Source organism: Callionymus lyra, chromosome 19, assembly GCF_982586985.1.
Source record: "Callionymus lyra chromosome 19, fCalLyr1.hap1.1, whole genome shotgun sequence".
In the NCBI taxonomy this organism is placed as follows: domain Eukaryota; kingdom Metazoa; phylum Chordata; class Actinopteri; order Syngnathiformes; family Callionymidae; genus Callionymus; species Callionymus lyra.
Genome location: NC_141836.1, coordinates 21,616,904 through 21,640,633, shown reverse-complemented (window position 1 = coordinate 21,640,633; position 23,730 = coordinate 21,616,904). Strand labels below are relative to the sequence as shown.

Here is a 23,730-nt window from a genome sequence, read left to right as displayed (position 1 = left end):
TAAGGGAAGCGTTAAGGGCATAACACATTAGTGCAGACTAAAGACGCAAATGGTAAGTTGATTTGTCTAAAGTGTTGATTATGGTTCTCAATCCTGAGGTACGGATGTGACCAAATGATTCAGAGAGTGAAAGAAAAAATATATGAAAAATCATTTTTGACAGAATCTATGCTACTACCTTAGAATTCAATGCTTGGCCATCACACATGGCTTCAGTGGTTCTGTACCAAGATTACAAGTGCATAGCTTGTCTCTCAAAGAACACATCACACAGCTGCTCCCTTAGATTGAGTTTCACACAGACCAGCAACGTGTGAATAATTCAAAATGAATATTAATATTTGAAACTGAACAGCATGGCAGATAAAAGAGTCATCATAATCACAATCCTTTTATCTCTTTTCCTACTCACTGATTTAAAAAGAGAGGGAGCAAAAAGGAGAGAAATCAGAAGGAAAGAAGCAAGATAGTGGAAAACACTGTGGCAAAGACTCTTCATATCAATCACTGTTGAATTGCTCTTCCAAAGCGAGGGCTCTATCCTTTATAGTTGGGATCTGCATGTCTTCAAGGCTTAAAGCACATCTGGTTTTTATTTGAAATAGCATGATACACGATCACGTTCATAATATCACATCATATCTGTCGCAAGGGTTTTCAGATGAGTTCATGTTCAAATAATAGTAAGTAAGTTAGTAAGTAATTTTTATTTGTATAGCGCTTTTCCGGACCAGGGTCACAAAGCGCTTAAACAATCAAAATAATACTTAATAAAGTATATACTTTAAAGGGCAAGATAAAACTGATAACACAACAGGAGTTCCAGAAAATCAAGGAAAAGCCTGAACAAATAAAAACGTCTTAAGATGTTTCTTAAACACTTTGCAACTCTTTCTTTCTCCTTATCCATCTGTCTACCCCCCCATCCTTACTCCCAGCCGGTCAAAGTGGCAGGCCGTCAACAATGAGTCAGATTCTGCTCGAGGTTTCTTCCTTCTGAAAGGAAGCTTTTCCTCGCCATAGCTCACTGTACAGCTCACTGTACAGTGTTTCGCTTCTTGCTCTTTGTTGAATTTAGAGACCAGGCATCCTGGATTAAAAGACAAGCCCCTGGAGTATTTTGAAAGAAAAAAACAGGAACACAAAGGACAGAAGAAATTACTGAGGGTATGTTAAAAGTATGTTCGAGACAACAACTCTGCCGGTGTTTGGTTTAAAATCATGGCAGAATACCCTGAGATCGCCACCACAGCACTGAAAACCCTGTTGCCATTTCCGACATCCTATCTGTGTGAAGCCAAACAAAACAACGGAGTAGACTGGACACAAGCAACACACTTCGGGTGTCATTGTCCACCATCACTCCCAGATGGGACTGTCTCATTACAAAGAAACAAGCTCAGGGCTCCCATTGATTTGGCGTTATGGTGAGTTAAAATTCATGCACTTTATATTCGTTTTTGTGGCGTATAGGTATCTTATTTTGCAGGCATGTTTAAATGTTACCATAGCAACTAGAGTTAGAGAGCTTTAGAGCAGTGGTCGAGAAGAGGAGAGCTTGTGAGTCTTGTGAGCGGGCACACAAACATGCAGAAGCGTGATCTAACGCTTTAAACTTTATTTCAGCTGTTTAATAAATAATAATAATAATATATTACAATATAACCATTAATTAACTCCACTTTTGAGATTATTCAAAGCAAAGGGCTCTTTAAATGTTTTTAAGATAATCTAAGGTGATAGATTTTATGCAGCATATGCATGAACCTTCTGGGTTTGTTCATTTAATAATTAACTATAATAATGATAATTATTATTATTATAATTAAACATTTATTTATCTTTAATCAGCTGCAAATGATTTGGATTTGAAATTTGACACCTAGCTCAACTTTGTACTCCTTGGAAACCATGTACATTTGTAATAACTATCCTGATTTTTCACGTTGTGTTGTCTTTACACTTGTTCTAATTCAATGTGGAATGGTACTCTGACATTAATTTGTGTTGATTACTTCTAGGCTATCCATGCATTTATGTGACTTTAGTATGAACACTTTATTGATAGAGTCTAGCTCAAAAGTAAAATATTTATCAAATGAACTCTGTTTGGGCCATCTTTATCCTTTTTTTTATACACACATTGCAAGTGTGATGCTTTACCAACCAGCCCGGGTGGGAAGCTGTGGTGCTTAAGCATTTAGTTCCCCTCGATTTATCTTAAGTTTGCCACAAAGCATTCTCCTCTTCTATATTCCATGTTCTTTTGATATTTCCTGCTCCCTTCAAATCCACGCATCTGTTTCCACATTTCTTCTAGATCATGAGCGCTGATGTTTTCTACAGCTTGCTTCAGGTTAAAGCGGTACCTCTAGATGCATTTGTTTACGCATTGTTCAGAAACACTTGAGTCCAGAAGTGTCAAACTCCATGAAGCAAGCAACCACAATTTTAAAGGCAATATAATCAGAGGCAGAAAAGTCCCTTATATAAATAACAATAGCTAATTTAGCATACAGCTTGTCCTAACTTCAAAATGTAATTTTTCTAGGCTGAAAAGGGAGGTCTAGTGTCTAGTGTTAGTAAAACCAGAATTACACATCGATGTCACACCTAGACAGTAGAGATTATGGGATGGACAGCATTTATCTGTCTGTCCATGCTGACCCCTGCTCTAAACCCCTCTTGACCGCATGGCTCAGAGCAGAATATCCTTCTCATCTACTCATCTTTGTCACTTCATCATTAACTTTTGGAGCAACATGTTGGAGTCAAGGGCCCAGAAGACCAAGTTTGAAAGACTTTCAGTTGAGTATATTCGTCAACTTTAGTTCCAGACCAAACCCCACGAAGCCTCAACGACCCCTTAACGTTTGGAAAAAAAAGATTATCCCCACTCGAAAAGACAACCTTCCAGGCGACTCAATACTTTGAAACGTGAAATTAGCTAAGTCAGTATCTGTAGTCTGCATTCCTGGGGCCAGAGCGGATGACTCATAATCAAATGTATAGTTGCTGGCTAAAGCTAAACGTAAATACAGTAAGTTATACCGAACAGAGATCACTAAAGTTAATGATGATTCAGTGTGTGCATACACACGAACAATGTTAGACTCCAAAGTATACTGCAATATAACCAGTGATTATATGTTTAGACGCTATTCATCATCAAATCGCTGGTTATCGATGTGGTGCCCTGCAAACAGTGTTAGCTTTATAATCAACTGGCAGACTTTTGGAGGGAAACCAGGTCTGATTAGGAAAAACTGCATCCACACCCCACTTTGGATGGGGCAGTTCTCATTAATACTTGCCACATTTCTAGAAATACATTTTGATCAACCTGACAACTCAGGGCTCAGACCAGGAGGCAGAACTGCAGTCTTACACACTCCTCTGCACTTCTCCCACAGACATCCCCTGCCTTCAACCACATAGAGAGAGGGTGTATAAAAATGAACATTTTAATAAAACCCATAATTAGTTTAAATTGTAGAAGAAAATCTAATTCAAAATGATACTTCTGCTACTATTGTGAAGGAGAATTTAGTGTGTTGATTGTTGAATATCAGATCCCTGTAAGCTGCTTAATTTGAAGGACACATCTATTTTTTTTGTTTTTTATCTGATATAAATGAAACCTGGCTGTCTATAGATGATTATGCAGGCTTCGAATTTAAACTTTATAAGGTCAAGGCAAGTGTCGCCTTAAAGAAAAGCATACATTTTAGGGCACCAAGGCAGGTCGTAGGGCACAAAGGCAAACATTTATTTCGAAGTAGGGGCACCAAAGCATTGTTTGACATGAAACCAAAATAAAGACAAAGACATAATGACAAAGATAATTTTTTAGACATTTTTTTTATTATTTTCTTGAAAGTCATAAGTTTACATACAGCTCATTAGTATTTGGTACAATTGTCTGTATGACTTTGGTCAAACGTGTTGGAAATCCTTCCACAAGCTTCTCACAGTAGTTAGCAGGAATATTGGCCCATTCCTCTCGACAGAACTGGTATAACTGAGCCAAGTCTGTAGGCCGTCTTACTGGCACATTCATTTTCAACTCTGCCCATACATTTTCAATAGGGTTGAGGTCAGGGCTTTGTGATGGCCACTCCAAAACACTGACTTTTTTATCCTTAAGCCACTCTGTAACTCTGTGGGACACAGAACCTGTCTCCTTCCTGAGCGATATGATGGCTGGACATTCCCATGGTGTTTATACTTGCGTATAATAGTCTGCACAGATGAACGTGGCACCCTTAGGCTTCCAGAAATTGCACCCAAGGATGAACCAGACTTATGCAAGTCCACAATCCTCTTCCTGAGGTCTGGGCTGATTTCCTTTGACTTTCCCATGCTGTTTTCGCAAAGAAGCAGTGAGGTTCAAGTTTGCCTTAAAATGCATCCACAGATGTGACTCAAATCAACTGAAATGTTTTCAATAAACCTAGCAGAAACATTTTCAGCCTCATGCTAGTGAATCAATCTGAATCCATACCAACTTCATCATGAGCAGCCTTGTCTTTTCGATGACCATAAGGCATGATGTTTGGTCTTCTTGAGCGGACAGAAGATGCTCTCCATCTGTTGACTGTGGACCCTCAGAACAAATATGCAGCAAATGCTGGATGTTATTCACACCTAGTTTGAGTCGCCAGTCACCCAGAATTATTTTGATCAAGGTCAACTGCCGTTCAACATGAGCTGTAGCAACAGGGCAGACGAGAATGATACGTACAAGGTGAAGGAATGGATGAAAGGGCTCCATTTTATGATTCCGTGAATGACCTTCGACTACTCGCGTTCAACACCATAAGTGGCTAGTGTTGGAAAGTTTGCTGGATCTAATATATCAGCAGCACTAAGCACTTTATCTTCAGGAAGCTGCTAAAATGTGAAGTGATTCAGTTGATAGTGTTCTCAATGGTCTGCTTGGATTTAACAAGATGTGATTTCGCGCTCAAAACTAACCAACTCAATCTCTTGACACTTCACCACGTCATCATCATCAGCTGTGGTTTCACGCAAGGTTTTCGCAGTTTCACCCCTGGGCGATCCTTCATTGAAATGAGGTTGGCCTGTCCAACTTCAACATTGTCTTAATAATAAATAGTTAACTTAATCTCAACATAGTGAGATGTCATGAGTTTGGCATATCCACACATCTTTGCAAGAACTCCTTCCATCTTTTGGCTGAACTGCAGTACATATAGTACAATTGTAATCAGATTATTGATCTAAAAAAAGGATAGAAATTGTAACAATAATATACAATAAATAATATATGAATTACAGTAATATACGATAGCTTAGATTCAAGGATCTCAAACAGAAAACTATTAAGATATACAGTGAAGATAATAAGTATTTGAACACCCTGCTATTTTGCAAGTTCTCCCACTTAGAAATCATGGAGGGGTCTGAAATTTTCATGGTAGGTGCATGTCCACTGTGTGAGAGATAATGTAAAAAGAAAAATCCAGAAATCACAATCTATGATTTTTTAAACAATTTATTCATGTGATAAAGCTGAAAATAAGTATTTGAACACCTCTCTATCAGCTAGAATTTTGACCCTCAAAGACCTGTTAGTCCGCCTTTAAAAGTCCTCCTCCACTCCACTGTATTATCCTGAATCAGATAGACCTGTGTGAGGTGGTTAGCTGCATAAAGACACCTGTCCACCCCATACAATCAGTAAGACCCAAACATTCAACATGGCTAAGAGCAAAGAGCTGTCCAAAGACACCAGAGACAAAATTGTATAACTCCACAAGGCTGGAAAGGGCTATGGAGAAATTGCCAAGCAGCTTGGTGAAAAAAGTTGGAGCAATCATTAGAAAATGGAAGAAGCTAAACATGACGGTCAATCTCAATCGGAGTGGAGCCCCATGCAACATATCACCTCGTGGGGTCTCAATGATGCTAAGAAAGGTGAGGAATCAGCCCAGAACTACACGGCAGGACTTGGTCAATGACCTGAAAAGAGCTGGGACCACCGTTTCCATGGTCACTGTTGGTAATACACTAAGACGTCATGGTTTGAAATCATGCATGGCACGGAAGGTTCCCCTGCTTAAACCAGCACATGTTAAGGCCCGTCTTAAGTTTGCCAATGACCATATGGATGATCCAGAGGAGTCATGGGAGAAAGTTTTGTGGTCAGATGAGACCAAAATGGACCTTTTTGGTCATAATTCCACTAAGCGTGTTTGGAGGAAGAAGAATGATGCGTACCATCCCAAGAACACCATCCCTACTGTGAAGCATGGGGGTGGTAGCATCATGCTTTGGGGGTGTTTTTCTGCTCATGGGACAGGACGACTGTACTGTATTAAGGAGAGGATGACTGCAGCCATGTATTGTGAGATTTTGGGGAACAACCTCTTTCCCTCAGTCAGGTCATTGAAGATGAGTCGTGGCTGGATCTTCCAACATGACAATGACCCAAAGCACACAGCCAGGAAAACCAAGGAGTGGCTTCGTAAGAAGCATATCAAGGTTCTGGAGTGGCCTAGCCAGTCTCCAGACCAAAATCCAGGTTTGACAGACCAAGCAATAATCTCGAATTTACCACCCACGGAGGTATACATATTTGATAATATGAATTCAATGGATTAACGATACCTCATTCACATAAAATTAATCTCTGAACGCATCCTTCAAGGCTAACTCAAGTCGATGGGCAACACAGTGGAACTTCAAAAGCCAAAGCATTTCTTGTAGGTTAACCAAAACACCACTCTGCTTCTCAAAGTTTACAGAGGTTCGGTGATCAGCTGCGGTTGCTACACATGATGATGTCAAGTCAAGGTTAATTTCTCTGGCCTTTGTTGTAATTGCGTTGCATATCCCCTCAGGCTGCACAGTGCTCTGGTTTAGCAATTCTAAAATGACAATATGAATAAAAAATGTATAACAATTAAATATAATAATCTAGATCTTAGTGCTGCAATTGACACTGTTGACCACCAAATCCTTCTACAGAAGCTAGAAAACCATATAGGCATACGTGGAACTGCTCTCAACTGGTTTAAATCTTACCTGTCGGATAGAACGCACTATGTACATGTCAACCACCTCTATTCGACACACACTAAGGTCAGCTATGGTGTCCCACAAGGTTCTGTTCTTGGTCCAATCGTATTCACAATCTATATGCTCCCACTAGGGGACTTGATCAGAAGACACTCTATAAACTTTCACTGTTATGCTGATGACACCCAACTCTACTTGTCAATGAAACCAGATGAAAGAAATCAGCTAACACAACTACAGTCCTGTATTACAGATACAGCTGCTGCTGACCCAGGATTTCCACAACATTATCAGATCCCGAGTTCTCTCCAGCACCTCCATGGACTCTCCACTACTCTCACTACAATACAATCTCACTGTATCCTCCCTCACTCTTCATCCATCTGTCTACCCCCCAATCTTTCCTCCCAGCCGGTCATAGCAGGAAGCCGTCAACAATGAGTCAGGTTCCTCTCGAGGTTTCTGCCTTCTAAAAGGAAGTTTTTCCTCGCCATAGCTCACTACACAGTTTTTCGCTCATTGTTGTATTGCTGGGATCTGTTTTTCCTTAATCAACTATAGTCTTACTTCAACTGTAAAGTGTCTTGAGATAACTTTGTTAAGATAAGACACTTTAAATAAAATTGAATTTAATTAAATTGAATAATAATGATACATGTGCCTGAAATCATATACTGCCATATTGAAATATTATGAAATGTATCTAGCAGACACATGTGACATGTTCTTTCATAATGAAAATAGTATTTTACTAATTCTAGTAATCTATTTTTTGGCAATCCATTCTCCAATAACTTCACGCTGATGACTTCCTTTTCGGAAATGGATTTATCATTGATACCATCGAACAGAATAGAGCAGTAAAATTGCTCCTCTAATGAACGTTTCAAAGTAAGTGAATGCTATTTCAAAGTGTGCCACTGTGTATGCCCAATCAAAATGGAGACCCACTCAGGCAAATGTCTCATCATCCATTTTTGTTAGTTGTTCACAAATCACTGGAACATGCGTGGTACGTTTGGTGGCCATAACAGCATCCTGACGCAGCTTGCTAGCATGACTCTGGGCTGTATCCTTCTCCACATTCATGGTCCTTTTACATATGCCTCCATGTCTAGCTGTACTTGGCCTTGGCCTGAAAGTGCGTCATATCCATTTTCTTCCTGATATTCCAATCAATCCCAGTGACAGTCTGCCTTCAATATACACCAAGTGTATCACTGGACAACTGCTGTCGCATCGTGGTAACGCCATGGTGGCACCGCCATGGTGGCACCGCCATGGTGGCCCATGTTCTTTAACCTCTTTAATAAAAAGACTTAACCATTAGAGGAAAGATTCAATAACTCCTAGTATCTTCTACTTCAAACATGCTGCTTTTCAAGACATAGGTAATAAGCATGTGTCATACTTCGACTCACTTTTACCAGTATTGGAACTATACACATTATGGAATAGATATTGTACATTTTCCTGTGGTAAAAGGTTGTTATATATGATCAAGCTTGGTTAAGGTGACTTTGAACTGTCATCGCTGAGTGCAGATTGCTCAGAAATGTATTTGTGGCACCCTCATGTTCATTCAGGAACATTGAAAATTGGAAATAAAGAGGAAAAATAGTCTGATAAACATGTGCATTATGAGCAGCTGAAATTTCTAAAGGAAAGCAGGAACCTGTGATGATTCACACTGTGATTCTTTTATTGTTAATTTGCTGGGAGGTTTTTTTTCTTTTCTCCCACATCATTTTACTTTATTGTAACTGGTAAATGAATTGAAAAAAAAATATGATTTGACACTTTAAATAGACTCAATTAAATTGAACTCTATTTGAATTGAATTGAGACAGAACCTATAACTATTGGTTATATAGCTGAACTGCACGTCAACAATTACAACCTGCAAGTCAGAATAATTTGACAGCGGAATGGACATGACGATGGCGCAATAATGTTTTTCTCAGTCATGGAAAGTAGTTAGTGATAGTCAATATAGTCAAATATAATTTGCAACACAAAAGAAGAAATGTGTTATACCGACTGCATTAACAATTTATGACGTTTCATTAGTGATGCGGGGACAATGATGCTAGCTGAGACGTGGAATCACAATGAGATGCAATATTGAGTCACATTAGGAAAACAATACGTTGCACAGAGCAGAGATACATCGTCACACATGAGTGACACCAGCTGCTTTGAGAGTGAGGTTTGAAAATACAAACAAGGTCTGCGGTCATTAGTGAAGAGCAAATGCATTACCATATCTGGCACACAGAGACTACTTACCGACAAACACTAAAAGTAAACACGTTTGATCGACAAGTGAGATATTCCGACAGAGATATATATATAGTGTGTAACAAGTAGAACATCAACGGATATAGATGGCATGTGTGAATGGCTGTCAAAGCGCTTTGTGACCCTGTTCTAGAAAGGCGCTATATAAATAGAGATTATTATTATTATTATTATTATTATTCAACAGTCGAAACACGGCCCCTTCTTGTTCCCCCCATGCATTGGAGTAAAGCAGCAACACAGGCTCTGTTGGCTGTACTTGTTATGATGGAGATTTATGCTGATAGCCTAGCTCATGTGAGTTTTAGCAACGCTTCTCATGTTTTTTTTAAGGGAAAAGGAAACACATTTGAATTCCATAATGGCTGAAAGAATTGGGAAAGCGTGATTTTAACGTTTCCTTTTTATGTTAGAATGTGCATGTAATATCTTCTAAAGGAAGTCAAGCCTTGAAATAACCAAACAATACAACATTTTAATCCAGACGAAATGATCCACTCGTGAAATACCTAAGATTGTAACCCAATGAACAAGATTTTAATTTTGATCACACAATATTATTTTTTTCCTTTCATGTCCCCTTAGGGGCTCGTATAATACAGCCAAGGGAAGGAAGATTTATTTTCTAGATACTGTTACACGGAACAAATGAAACCACCACTCTGTTTATGTTAATTTCAAGTGAAGATAAGGGGTTAACTCAACTTTGAATTTCAATATTTTAGGAAATTAGATTATATAAGTTTTAATTGCAACCATCTCCAATCGTTTGTGACACGGTTCTGAAATATTCAATTAAACATATGATGAAAAGAATGGGATAATTGTTGATAAAAAAGCCTTTAAACCTTAAACAAGGAATTGGCAGAGAAAGGTGGAGTGTAGCAGAGCAGCTCAAATCCTCGCCAGATACAGATGAATGAGTTATTTATCCTTTCACTGGATCACCTGAGGATATGAGCATCGTATGATACTTTAATGAGTCTTACGGCACATGAAAGGTATTGATAGTCTCTCTTGCTTCAGGGATGTGCATTCTTTATACAGCAGTTCTGCTCTAGTTATAGTTTGCAGGCCCATGCACTCACCAATTGTGTTGAGGTTCTAATGATTTAATCATCAAAGTTCCAAAAAGTTAAATCCAAAATAAATGTTCTAATAAAAGACAAGTGCAAAGTAATGTGACAAAACAGTTATGTAATGTAAAGATATGGGAGCTTGTGCTCACATATGAAATGTTCATAAGTGTAGGTCTAAAGTTTAGCCACTAGATGAAATGTTGAAAACGTTCATTGTTTGAGTGTTTGATGGCATGGGGACAGGTCTCTCATGAGGGCCAGCTTCTGGATCTGGTGTGCTTTTGTTTTGGAATTTGTACATTAATTCTTCCACACGCACATATGTATTTATTTATCATTGTTTAATTAATTGATAAGCTGACTCTGTGTCACAGAATATTGACAGGATCAAGCTGTGAATCTGTCCTGTTTCCATACAATCACCTGTAATAAATAAAGTTTAACTTTAGTGACTACATTTTTAATAGGACAGGATTGTGGTCGGATACATCTGCTTCTCCTATCACACACTGCTCCACTTTATAATAATCTTCTTGTTTAATAAAAATTGTCATAGTTCTGTCCTCACTTTATTATTTTGAGTCTTATTTTTCTGGGACTTGTTTCTGTTTTTTGTTAATAGTCAATCCTTGCATAACTTTTATTAGGTGCTGAATAGTGAGTGTAGTCCCTCTTATTTGGATGTAGCTTTCTCCAAATGCCGATCAAGCCATAGTCTCTTAACATGTTTTTGATTTTTTTTGGCACATGGTTGATATTTTTCCTATTGTTGGATGTATCTAATTTACTCTATAATAACACATTGAAGTCTCCTCCACAGATGAGTGTCCAATCCATTTCTGATATTATGTTGTCAAATAAATCCTTTAAAAATATCACTTTAACATAAACACAAGCCAGAGTCACATTTTCATTCTTTCGTTTGCCTTTTACTATAACATATCTACCCTCTTTATCACTTATTAATTTGAATAAAAAACAGATTTATGTATTAGTATTGCAACTCCTCTTCCACAACTGTGTTTAAATCACACATCATAGTAGGTGAAATCCTTTGCCAACAATGTTGATTAAAATAATTCAGATTCTGATTTTATGTTTGTGTCTAGTAATCCTGAGGATTTGCCGAACACTTGGACAAGAGGCCTACCTCTCAATGAAAACATCATCACTGCAGTCCAGACCTGAGAGACAATTAAAGGCATTCTTGACTATTCTTTACTTCATAACTGTTTAAATAACTGCAATAAAGCAACTCCTAATTTTTATGAGATGAACTTAAAGATCTAAAACATTTTCTTCATATACAAAATAACAATTTCTCTAAAATATTGATCACAAATCTGTCTAAATCTATGATGGAGATAATCAATGCCGAGATATCCCATCACACCTCACAGGTGTGGAATATCAAGATGCTGAGTAGACAGCAGGATTATTGCACATGTGTGCCTTAGATTGGCCGCTCTGAAATGTACAGTGTTTTGTTATTGGAGAAAACCAGTCAGTATCTGGTGTTACCACCATTTTCCTCATGCAGTGCATCACATCTTCTTCGCATATAGTTGATAAGGTTGTTGATTGTGGCATGTGAAATGTTCTTTCACTGTTGTTTTCAGCTTCCGGAAATGGTGTAGAGATCCTTGTAACATGAGGTGATGTTTTTTCTAAACCTTTGAAGACGGCTCATGGTAGAGAAATGAACATTCAATTCACAAGCAACAGCTCTAGTGGACATTCCTGCTGTCAGCATGCCAATTACACCGCCATTAAAACTTGTGACATAGTGGCATTGTGCTGTGTGATACAACTGCACAATTTAGAGTGGCCTTCTATTGTGGCCAGTCTAAGCGACACCAGCGGGATGGATCATCTTAGTAAAGTGCTCACTGTCACAGATTTAGACACATTTGTGAACAACATTTGAGAGAAATGGTTATTATTTGTATTTAGAAAATGTTTTAGATCTTTGAGTTAATTTCATAAAAAATGGGAGCAAAAAGAAAAATCTAGAGTTTATATATATTTTTTGTGTATTTTTAATGATTAAACACTCTTTAATTACAACAGATACTAAGTCGTGACTGTTTATTGAATGCAGGGGAGAGTTTTCATACATGGTTTTCAAAGAAAACGTTTTAAAGTTAGTTAGTAAAGCGTTCAACGTTGTTATGACCTGAACTCAACTTAGGTGATGTATATTATTAATCATTGCTTTCCCTTATGTCATTTAGTTAACTATCCCTTACATTCAAGGCATGACATGGTAATGTGACATTTCTTTAGTTAGAAGAGAAGCTGAAAAGAAGAGGGATCAAGGAGGCTATCAAGTGCACTTTCCTTCCAAATGATTGCCATAAACTATGGGAGCAAAATGATTCTGGTGTTTTTTTTTTTCTATAAAAGGACATGGAGCCAAAAGGAAAAAGTGCATTTAGACAAATTCCCTTATTGTTTGTGACCCCATGCAAAGGTCAAGCCTGATGTCATGTCTGAATTACTTTACAGAAATCCATTTTGAATGGTCTCTAAACCGTAAAATATAAGAGAGAATAACTTCACGTCCATATCTGTATTTATTTTCCTTTTTGGAATCAAGACCATGGTCCATGCTGTCATCCTTTCGAAGAAGTGACTCGATTCGACATGAATTCATCTCCATTTGTCAATTAATCATTTACTGCGTCAGTGTCAAAGCAGCCAGTGGGCACCGTCACTGGTGAGTGTCACAGACTATGACGCTGGCGGCTGTTTCTGACAGAACCTGTCGCAAACGATTAGCTTGCAAGATGGGAAAGTTTAGGTTACTTGTAAGAGCTCTATGAGGTTCTTCTTTCCTACGAGATATGGTGATTTGATATCATCAAGAGGCTTGTTTGATTTCAGTGCGTTATAAGGACACTGTAGCAAAGTCTTGTAAGTCTGTTCAGAAAATAACTCAAAAAGGAATAAAAAAAATTAAATTATATTATCAGGAATCCCTGACTATGGAACGAATATATTTTTGACCTGTTTAATTACCTATTTTCTTGTGGTTTTCGACTGGGTTGTGTGTGTGATTCTGAATGTGACTATTAAGCATTTCAATTTATTTATAATTAAATTTATGAATCAAATGTATGGCAATAATATCGGGGGTTCTTATAGTAGACACGTATTTATTTATATACATGACTTCTCTGTTATTTTTGCAAGCTCAAGATGGCATTTACCTTAGACGTTTTTATGATACAATTAGAATTTAAACTTTGTACTGTGTTCTAGCCCAAAGCGACTCATTGGTTTGATTTGGCTAGACTTAGCCACTTCACCGTATTTCATTCAATTAACTTCATAATCTGCATTAATAGTTTCAATTTTTATTTAGACCAGGTATAACCTGGTTGATTTTTTTCAACTTCCATTCTTAGATGTATGGCACAACAATGGGCTTCAGGATGTCATCATGGTATCTCTGTGCATTACCAAAACCATTGATAAAATGTTCCTGTGTTCTTTATCCATAACATACGTCTGACCACATCATAACCCCACCGCCACCATGGGCAACTCGATCCAAACATGAACATTCATATCAGAAAAACGCTTATGGGTGCAAACCGCATCCAGCAAAGGGCAGAGATGGTGCAGATTATTGTTGCAACCAGTCGAGGACACATGAGTTAACCAATCAGGTGTCAGCTTAAACAAGCAGCACCTGACTGACTATCAGCTGATTACTGTTTGACTATATGAACTTGACTGGTTGGATCTAAAACCTGCAACATTTCCGCACTTGAGACCCCTGATTTGGATGATTGTTGAAATTTATTATTTCCAATTCCTCAAAATCTGCTCTGATTGAACACCAACGTATTAAATATAATTTAAGGTATTGATAGCTCTTGTCAGTCACATAAAATGCCATTGTGGAACTTTCATTTTACCTCATGGCCTCTGAGTTTAACAGTTTGAATTCTTATGATATTTGGTGATCTGCACTCAATCCAGAATTGAAGTCATTCATTTTAACAATTCATTCAGTTATGTATGTGAGGCCCAGAGTGACATAATTATTTGAAAATGTGATGGAATTATAGACATAGGCAAGAAAATGTATATTGAAATATGTTAAAGAATATATATTTAACACAGGCATTTATATGGATAAAGGGGACTAAATATGAGGGAATCGAGAATGACCAAATAGATAATCAGGAAAATATCCATTGTTACGTACCCATTTAAAGGACAATTGTACACACTTACCTGATGATGACATACATGACCAGGAAGTTCCCCACCAAGCCTATTACACACACAATCATGTAGACGACTACGATGGTGACTTTCACGCTGGTCGGCAGCAAAGCATCGGTCTCGTTGTACATGCCGCTAAAATTGTTCTGGTACAGCGAGTCATTGTAGAGCTGCAGGTGACTCAGCTCGGCCAGCAACAAGTTGTCTGCGAAGTCCATTATTTAGATCTGTAAAAAATGTACAAAAACATATTTTAGATTTATTATATATTTAAAAGAACTGAGGATAAAATTAAAAAGAAAAAAAATATACAAGTTTGTATGTAAAAAAAAATAATGAGTGTTATAAAAAGCATTGAGCTGCTAAGAATTGCAGCAGTGACGCAGACTTCCTCCCATCCTACTTGAACATGAATATTTATTAACTCTAAACAGTAAATTTCTGAATCTCCCTGGTGTTCTGCTTGGTCCAATGAGGAACAATACTATCGCTCTTATCTTCTTCTTTCCAACCATTTATCCCTGGTTCTTCTGAAAGTGTAATTAAAATATGTATTCAGCTTTAGTTTGTTTGTCACTGAAAACTGATTCGATACTTATGCATAGGTTTGCTATTTCATGTCTAAGCGATACTAATCAGGTGGATTCTGCCTATATATATCTGCTCTGAAGGATGATTGCTTCTTCTTACTTCTGCTTCCTATTGTGAAGAATTCAGAATCAGAATCAGAATCCTTTATTTGTCCCGCGAGGGGAAATTCGGTAATTGCATTGAATTGACTGTAAACCATTTAGAACAACGTTCATAAGAAAGTATCGAGAATTAAATTAAAGAGCAAATTGTTCTCTGTTTCGGTCCGGCCGATTACGTCGAAATGGGTTTTTTCTACTACAAAAACAATTCTTAATTGTGTGTAAATATAAGTTAATATGTTGTTAAGACAGTAAGTTATAATACATTATAGCACGATATCCCTGAAATTATAAACACAGTTTAAATATGAAATAACAATAATAACACTAAAAAAAAAACATTTTCATTACTAAGATCAGGGTATAATATTTAAAAACTGTAAGCAACTCACTAACATTGCCTGCATAGATAATATGTGGACATTGCTGCATGTTCTTGAAGTCCCTTTTCCATAGGTCAATGACCTATGGAAAACCTGATTTTGGGTCAGGGTTTTCTACTTAGCAGAGCAGCTCCTTCGCTGGGAACTATTGCAATCCAGCACAAAATCTCAAATGTGGTCGTCCAAGGAATTCCCCCCCATGGACCCCCAGACGGACACACGGAGCATCAGGTTTGTAACTTAGTAAATAAAATCCGATGAATGACATAAATTACTCTTACATTAAACTGGACATGTCAAATTTAAATTACAGAGTTCATGATTCAGACATACAATTTTGAACCAGAACAGAGTGTGGAGTTCACAGACACCAGAATTAACAGAGAAAGTTCATCATGCACAGTATGTTCAGTCACGTTCACTCAAAATAACTATTGTTCAATTAACGCAAGTTCAAAACTGACAATAGTGTATTATTTTCCTGACCTTATCGGTAATAAGAGGCTTTGAAGTGTTATGATTATTTATTAATAAACATTATGAATTCTGGTTATTGCGCCTGATTATATGGTTCCAGGGTTGAGTCAGTACTTGGGTGAGTTGGGTCAGTCTGTCAAACTGAGCCTGAGAATCCTGGGTGTTGTATTTTACAAAGACATGTCTCTAGTTCAACACTGCAGAAAACTGAACGGAAACTGTTTCCTTCAACTGAGAAAAATCTCTAAACGTAGGAAAATGTTTTCACAAAATGATCTGGAGCTTGTAATCCATGCATTTGTGTCTTCTCATTTGGACTATTGTAACAGTTTATTTTCTTGTCTAAACTCAAAGGAGCTGTCTCGCCTGCAGTTAATACAAAACTCTGCAGCGAGAATTCTGACTCGCTCTAGTAGAAGAACTCACATTTCCCCGATCCTTAAAACTCTTCACTGGCTGCCAGTTTCTTTCAGGATCAATTTAAAAGTTCTTACTTTCAGAGATATTCATGGTCAAGCTCCTCCTTACATCACTGATCTGATCCAGCCTTACACCCCAGCTCGGGCTCTGAAGTCTGTGGATCAGAATCTACTGATGGTTCCAAGCACATGCTTTCCAGACCAGAAGAGAAAAGTCCTTTCAGGCTGTTGCTCCTAGGCATTGGAAAAATCTTCCTCTACCTCTGCAAAAACAACTTAAGACATTCTTATTTGTTCAGGCTTTTCCTTGATTTTCTGGAACTCCTGTTGTGTTATCAGTTTTATCTTGACATTTAAAGTATATATTTTAGTGAGTATTGTTTTGATTGTTTAAGCGCTTTGTGACCCTGGTCTGGAAAAGCGCTATATAAATACAAATTACTTACTTACGCCTTTTAAAGTATCTATTTTAACAGACCCTGGTCTAGAAAGGCACTTTATACATAACCTTTTCTTTACTTTACTTTATCATAACTTGTGAGTGTATTATAAAAGCGTTATAGATATCTGGGTCTAATTAAGTACTACCAAAATTGTAATCTAAATAACAAATGCCGTCTGTTGATGCCGTCGTGTAATTGACTGCCTAATGAAGAACCTTGTATGTTTATTTATATCTATATATTGCTTCCGGCTAGTCAACAACATCATTAGGGTGTTTTCGGAGGGAATTCATTCGTGCTTCTCGTCCGTGAACCAAATTGAGCTTATTGAGTTGTTGCAGCCATTTAAACAGGAAGGCAGCCAATATCAGTCACATTTGCACTTATTATTTCAGTCCACTGGTGCAAAGATAAGCATGACACATTTATACCATGGCATGTTTCTGACAACATAAAAATATTAAAACTCTATGATGAAATAAATCATCCTGTTTCTACCTGCTGTCCATATCATGAATATTATTTATTTTAAATTGTATTTTTTGTGTGTCACTTAATTTGTATGTCCTCATATTTATTTATTTTATTGTGTTTTATTTTATCTCATTTTTTTTCAAATGTAATAATATTAATAATAAAAATAATGATCTGTTTTTATTTGTTAAAGCAAAGAGAGATGATACGTTTGAGTTATTTTAATATTTACAATGACATATTTTTATCCTGGCACTTAATTAATTCAGTTTCTCCACAAATTCTCAAGTGAAATGAGCTGGTATTTCAGCTGGTGTGGTAGAGTTGAGCAGCTACGAAGGGTAAAAGATAAAACAGTAATTATATCAAAAATAACTTGCAAAAACTGAACTGAACCGGGAAGCTACACTAACCTGGAATTGAACTAGCGACCGTAATTCCTCCAGGCACAGATTTGATAGACCAACCAACTGATTGTAAAACAAGTAATGCTTGAGCCTTACAACTATGTTCAATGCGTAGATAATATTCTGCATCTTGTAGTAGTGAGATCTTAATCTGCTACACGTTGCACTTCCTTGGTGCAGCGTTGCTTTATAAATCCTGCATGAGAGTTTTTCCCCCGGAATGCATTTCATTAAAGCCATCATAAATCTTCTCGTGTTTTTTTTTTTTTTTTTTGCAGGTTGCGGCTGCTGCAAAGCAGCGTGCATGCATAGATCTATGACGCACTAGTTCCCTGAGCTTTGATGAACACGCAGCTGAACTGAAGAGGCTGAAGAGTGTCCATGTACGGCTGCAGTGCCACGCCGGATGGGCTGCTGTACTACTTCACTGAGCAGTTAGTGTAATTATCTAAACAAAACATCAATCGTATCATAACCAAAGAAAAACACTTAAGCATGCATAAGTCATAGAGAGCATGATTATAAAATTATTAACAGCCCGATTTTATTCCACTTTTGTGCTTGTATAAAATGTGAAGCCAGAATCACCTGACTAACACATTTTCTGGCATAGCTGAGCTCAGTTTAAACTGCACAAGACACTTGTGAAAATCTTCCAAGAGTCACACTTTGTCAAGTCCAAGATGACGTGTATTGTTGGCTGTGTAGGTTACTGTTACTGAGAAATTTCACCAGTCACACAGCACAAGGGCGACAACAAGGTCGATTACTTGAGGGCTTTCATGAGGTGTCATTATCAGATTTTACAAATGCAGTGATTGGTCTGTTTGTGATTTTCTATTGTTCATTGTTTCTGGTCAGAGAGTGTAGTTGTGGAAAGTCTGCCTTTCTGAAATTGAAAGTATGTGTCATGAACTGAGGAAAAGTTCCCAAAGATGACTAAATCGTGACACACATTGAGAACTTGTTTGTTCCTTTTAACGCTGGTTGGTTTCAGTATGAGATTTTTATGATTTTTTTTGTATATATATATTTTTGTATGATAAGCTAACTTTTGAGTGCTATGTGTACAGTGTAGTTCCATCTGAATGTATAAAGGTTTTGAAAGTTTACCCTGCTCACCTATATCTGCTCTCAACTGGCAAAAAAATAAATGAAAACACGACTTTTTGTAACACAACAGACAATTAAATCACTAATAAAATAAACCTAGGTGTGAAAAAAATGTGTTCCTGTGGGAATACATGGTGTGTGTTGGATGGATAAGATTGTTCCACATATAATTATATATGGTATATATAACCAAAACCATTTAAAAGTATATATATATATATATATATTTTCTTTTTTAACAAATTTTCATTTATTTAGTCGTTTACATTATGTAATTCAAACTTTCTACTATGTATGCTTTTTTTTTAATTGCCTTACAACCTTAGTCTATTTATTCTATTAGGTAGATAAAAGGAGTCCTTTAAGAAACACTTAACCGCCAAATGGTATGATATAATCTGTTCAGATAGTGGATAACCTTGGGATCTGTATCCCAAATTTAACCACCATTTATCACTCTCTAAATTCTAAGAAGATAGCTAGAATTTGGAAAATGAAGTTGAGGAAGTGTGAAATAATCATTCATTTGTGTCTATTTGTCTGTCACAAGGTGGTGAAAAAAACTACAGCTTATTTGAAATAAAAACGGCAATAATTGTGAGGTTGAACGTCTAAAAGGGATTTATTTTTCCACGGTTTTCAGAAATATTTATGTTAAATGTTAGTTTAAACTAAGCTGGAATACTTCATAATACACAGTATATTTTTGAAATCTATCTTTAAGTAAAAAATATGTTGACTAAAGAGCCACATCATAAAGCACAGTTCACTTTGGAAAAAACTGGTAATCATGTGCCTCAGGTAAACACACTTGAACGCACCTTAGCGCTTCATCTCTATCCCCTGAGCAACCAGTCACTTGAACGCACCGCCAGACGAAGCGAATGTAAAAAGTCTAAACACAGCAGCAGTATGTATGTAGGACACACGAAGCATCCCTGTGTTGATACTAGCTGTCATAAACAGAGCAGCATAAACATGCAGCACAGTCGCGGTGGTCCAGACAGGCGCTGGTGTCTGTGCGTCCTACCGTTTTCTACCTGAGATGGATCTCCCTGCAGGACGGAGCTGGAAGTTGCTGCGCACTTCTTCTGGACTGCGATCTTGTCCGCGGTCCGTTGGGCGTTTCTACCGCGTTTTCTTACAAGTCGGTGTAGAGATCCGAACCCATTTGGAAGAGGCAGGGAGCGACGGTTTCACCTCCAGTCCGCAGCACCAGGGTATGTTTAGAGGAGGCGGAGTAGGAGGAGGAGGAGGAGGGGTCTGCGAGCATGAAGATGTAGCCTGCCGTCCTTCTCGCAGCGTTTTTTACCAGGCCCACCACCACCCAAGCCCACCCCTCGACAGACAGGATCAATGCGGCTCCATCACCTCCCTCTGCATCCCTGGAATTGTGAAGCAATCTCGTGCTCCAGACTTCATGTTCTCACCCTTTATGCGCGCAGTAAACCCCCTGAGGTTATATGTTTTTTTTTTAATTGATTTATTTTTTTCTGTTGGCAAAAACTATAATTAGAATATTTCTGTGGAAATGCATGGACATTGCGAGGTTTAATGGAATTCCTCTCCCGTGGGTTCTGCACGTTCTGCAGGAATACTGCCACCTTTTGCCCAATTGTGACATTAATAATGTTTGAAAGGAATCAAATGATACAATTAAGGTCAATTGAATAGAAGAAGATTCTGATGAATAATTGTTTGCGTCTTTACAGTTTAAAAGATTGTTGTGATTTTTTTTGTATATATATATATATTTTTTTGTATAATAAGCTAACTGTTGAGTGCTATGTGTACAGTGTAGTTCCATCTGAATGTATAAAGGTTTACCCTGCTCACCTATATCTGCTCTCTACTGGCAAAAAAAAATGAAAACACGACTTTTTGTAACACAACATAAAATAAAATCACTAATAAATTCAACCTAGGTGTGAAAAAAATGTGTTCCTGTGGGAATACATGGTGTGTGTTGGATGGATAAGATTGTTCCACATATAATTATATATGGTATAAATATACAAAACCATTTAAAAGTATATATATATATATATATTTCTGATGAATAATTGTTTGCGTCTTTACAGTTTTAAACAATTTGCTGTCTCAATCTATCTTCATATAATCACTTAGTTTTGATTTATCGTTTACTTCTCATAATTTTTATGAATTCAAGTCATATATTACTATATTAAAGCCTTTCTTTTAAATATTACTTATGAGGGATGGACTGAAAAGGAAATTGTTGCCTGAAACTGACACTGAAATTAAGTAAAGTGTCAAAACTGTTATAACTTATTGTTCATATTTTTAGTACACATTAATATAGAAAGAAAATATCAATTACAGATTCTGCTTTGTTTTTACTGTAGTGGGTCACTTTCAGATGAATCTGTTGGTTTTTAATTCTGTTCTTATGGAAAGCAGTTATTGTTATTATCATTATTATTAACAATTCAGAATAGAACATATGTAGCTAATAAACTTAAAACCTAATAATGTAATATTTATCTCCAGCCCATATCCTTTTTCTTTGCGTTCTTTTATTCCTATATTAAAATTAATATATTTATCCTGCAGATATCATATGGTAATGATGGCATGCAGAGTATCTGTAGTAAATATATCTGATGATGGCATTAGAGTGTAACTTTTGTTTTGACACCTGAAACCAATTTAGTTAGAGCTTTAAAGTGGTCGAAAAAAGAAAATGTTCTCCATTAGGACCCACTGTTGTGAAGTGAATGTCACAGGAAGCTCATTACACAGACAGAACTCCCTTTTGTGCACAGCACAATTTACTGCATGTAAAATGTGCTTTTCCACCACGTACTCAGGTCAGCATTACACTTTTGCAATCACTATTTGTCTTGCTGAGATGTTTTGGATCAATTCCACGCAGATGTGTCAACTGTGATCAAGTGAGCCTGCTGGCTATGGTTTTTGCTTATGTCGTCATATCATCTTGTTTGGGATGTGGTGTTAATAGTGATTCGAACAAAAAAAACATATATGTACTTTTGGCTATTTTTGTTTTTCACTAATATATTTGCTGATTTATATTGACTGTGTTTTTAGTGGGTGATGATGGTGTATTATTTTAATTTAAATATTATTGTCCTAATAAGAAGAAGAAGAAAGTTTACTTTTGTGTTTGTGGTTCTGTGTGCTCTTACCTCGACTGGCTATTGCTATGGGTTACACCATGGCAAAGCAGTGAGATAATTGTAGAACTTACTTAAAACAAACAGTTGCTTAAAATTTAAATTAAATCTGCTTCTGTGGTGTAAAATTAGGAAGGCTTATGTGTCAACCAGTATGCTGCAACAAACTCTTAAAGAGAGAAAAGGAGCACAAAAGAGAAGTGAATAAAATGAAATAATTAATTTTCTGATGATAAATGGCATTAGAAAAAATACAGTTATTTGTGCATTAGTTCAGTTTAAATGGATCGTAGACTGATACAAGATTGTGGCAAAAGAAAGAACTCTGTCTCTTCAATGAAGACTTTAATATAAATGTGTTACTGTCATAAGGTAGAAAAAGTTCTTAGGCAGTTGGATCCCAATGGCTTCCAGTTTGCATACATATTCAGTGGAGGTTGTTCCCCTTGACCCAGAGGTAACACAAGGGATACCACAAACACATTTAGAACGGGCAAAAACTTTGGTTCTGTTGAACAAAATCTGGCAGATGGTTTTGGAAACATGAAATATGGATAATGCATGAATATTCCTACCTTTTGTTTGATGCAAAGATGAAAAATAGAGGAGCCTTGAAGGTAAGGAAAATGTATCATTCTTCCAAATCTCTGCTTGAATCGAGATTTCGAGCGTTCATCAGGGCATGCGGTGGAGCAGTAGTTGTTGCGAGGGTTTAAAAATTACTTACTTACTTACTTACTTACTATTGAACCATTAAAGGGATAGTTCCAAAACTCACATTCCTATAATTTTATACTCCCCCTCATATCATCTAAGGGTAATCTGTTCATTTTTGAAATTATACGGAAAAATGTATGACCAGGGCTCACTTTTCTATATCTTCATCTTTGTCTTAAAAACATCCAAATACCTCTATGGTAGGCTCTAGGTAGAACTTTATTTACTTTATTTAGCATTATAAATGTCACGGCCTAATGACGAATGTCCTTTTTTTAGGGATTTTTTCATCTTTCTTTTGCTCGACGGCCCCTGATGACATTCGCAGAATTTAATGTGGCCCTTAAGAATTATAATGCCCACCCCCGATGTAAGCGTTATAGCTTTGCCTGTAAACTATAGAAGTTTTTCATCAACAATTTTCCTTGTTGAGGGTTCAATACAAGAGGGAAGTTACAAGCAAGTAGTATGGAGGTTTATTCATGTTTTTGAGTAATTATTTGGGGCGAGGAGAACAAAGGCAAGTGTGCATGGTTTGTGACCGTCATTTTGAAATTTGAACTTGGGTGAACTATCCCCAAAAATAATATATTTAATAATACTAAGTCTTTGTATTCTTATGCTTATTTGGGGTTGGTCGCAGGGATGGTAGCTTTAGCAGGTAGGCTCCATGTCCTGGGTCTACTTCCTTGGTCTCTTCCAGGGGTTTTCAAAATAGTGTTAGAGAGATTTCTTTTCCATGCAACAACATTGCCATATTTGCCACATGATTCATTCCACATAG

At 37.1% G+C, this 23,730-nt stretch overlaps 1 protein-coding gene across 2 annotated transcripts in view; it reads right to left on the bottom strand.

The window, feature by feature from the left end:
• Window positions 1-20,566, bottom strand: part of oprl1 (opiate receptor-like 1) — a 39,919-nt gene extending 19,353 nt beyond the window's left edge. The window contains exons 1-2 of one of the 2 annotated variants that reach the window (XM_087780755.1): window positions 20,102-20,566; window positions 14,673-14,890 (exon numbers count right to left, since the gene is read on the bottom strand). In XM_087780755.1, the coding sequence (XP_087636881.1) occupies window positions 14,673-14,881 (209 nt within the window). In that variant the 5' untranslated portion in view covers window positions 14,882-14,890; window positions 20,102-20,566. The remainder of the gene's footprint in view (window positions 1-14,672; window positions 14,891-20,101) is intronic. The other variant, XM_087780754.1, reaches the window with a different exon arrangement.
• Between the last annotated feature and the right edge of the window lie 3,164 nt (window positions 20,567-23,730).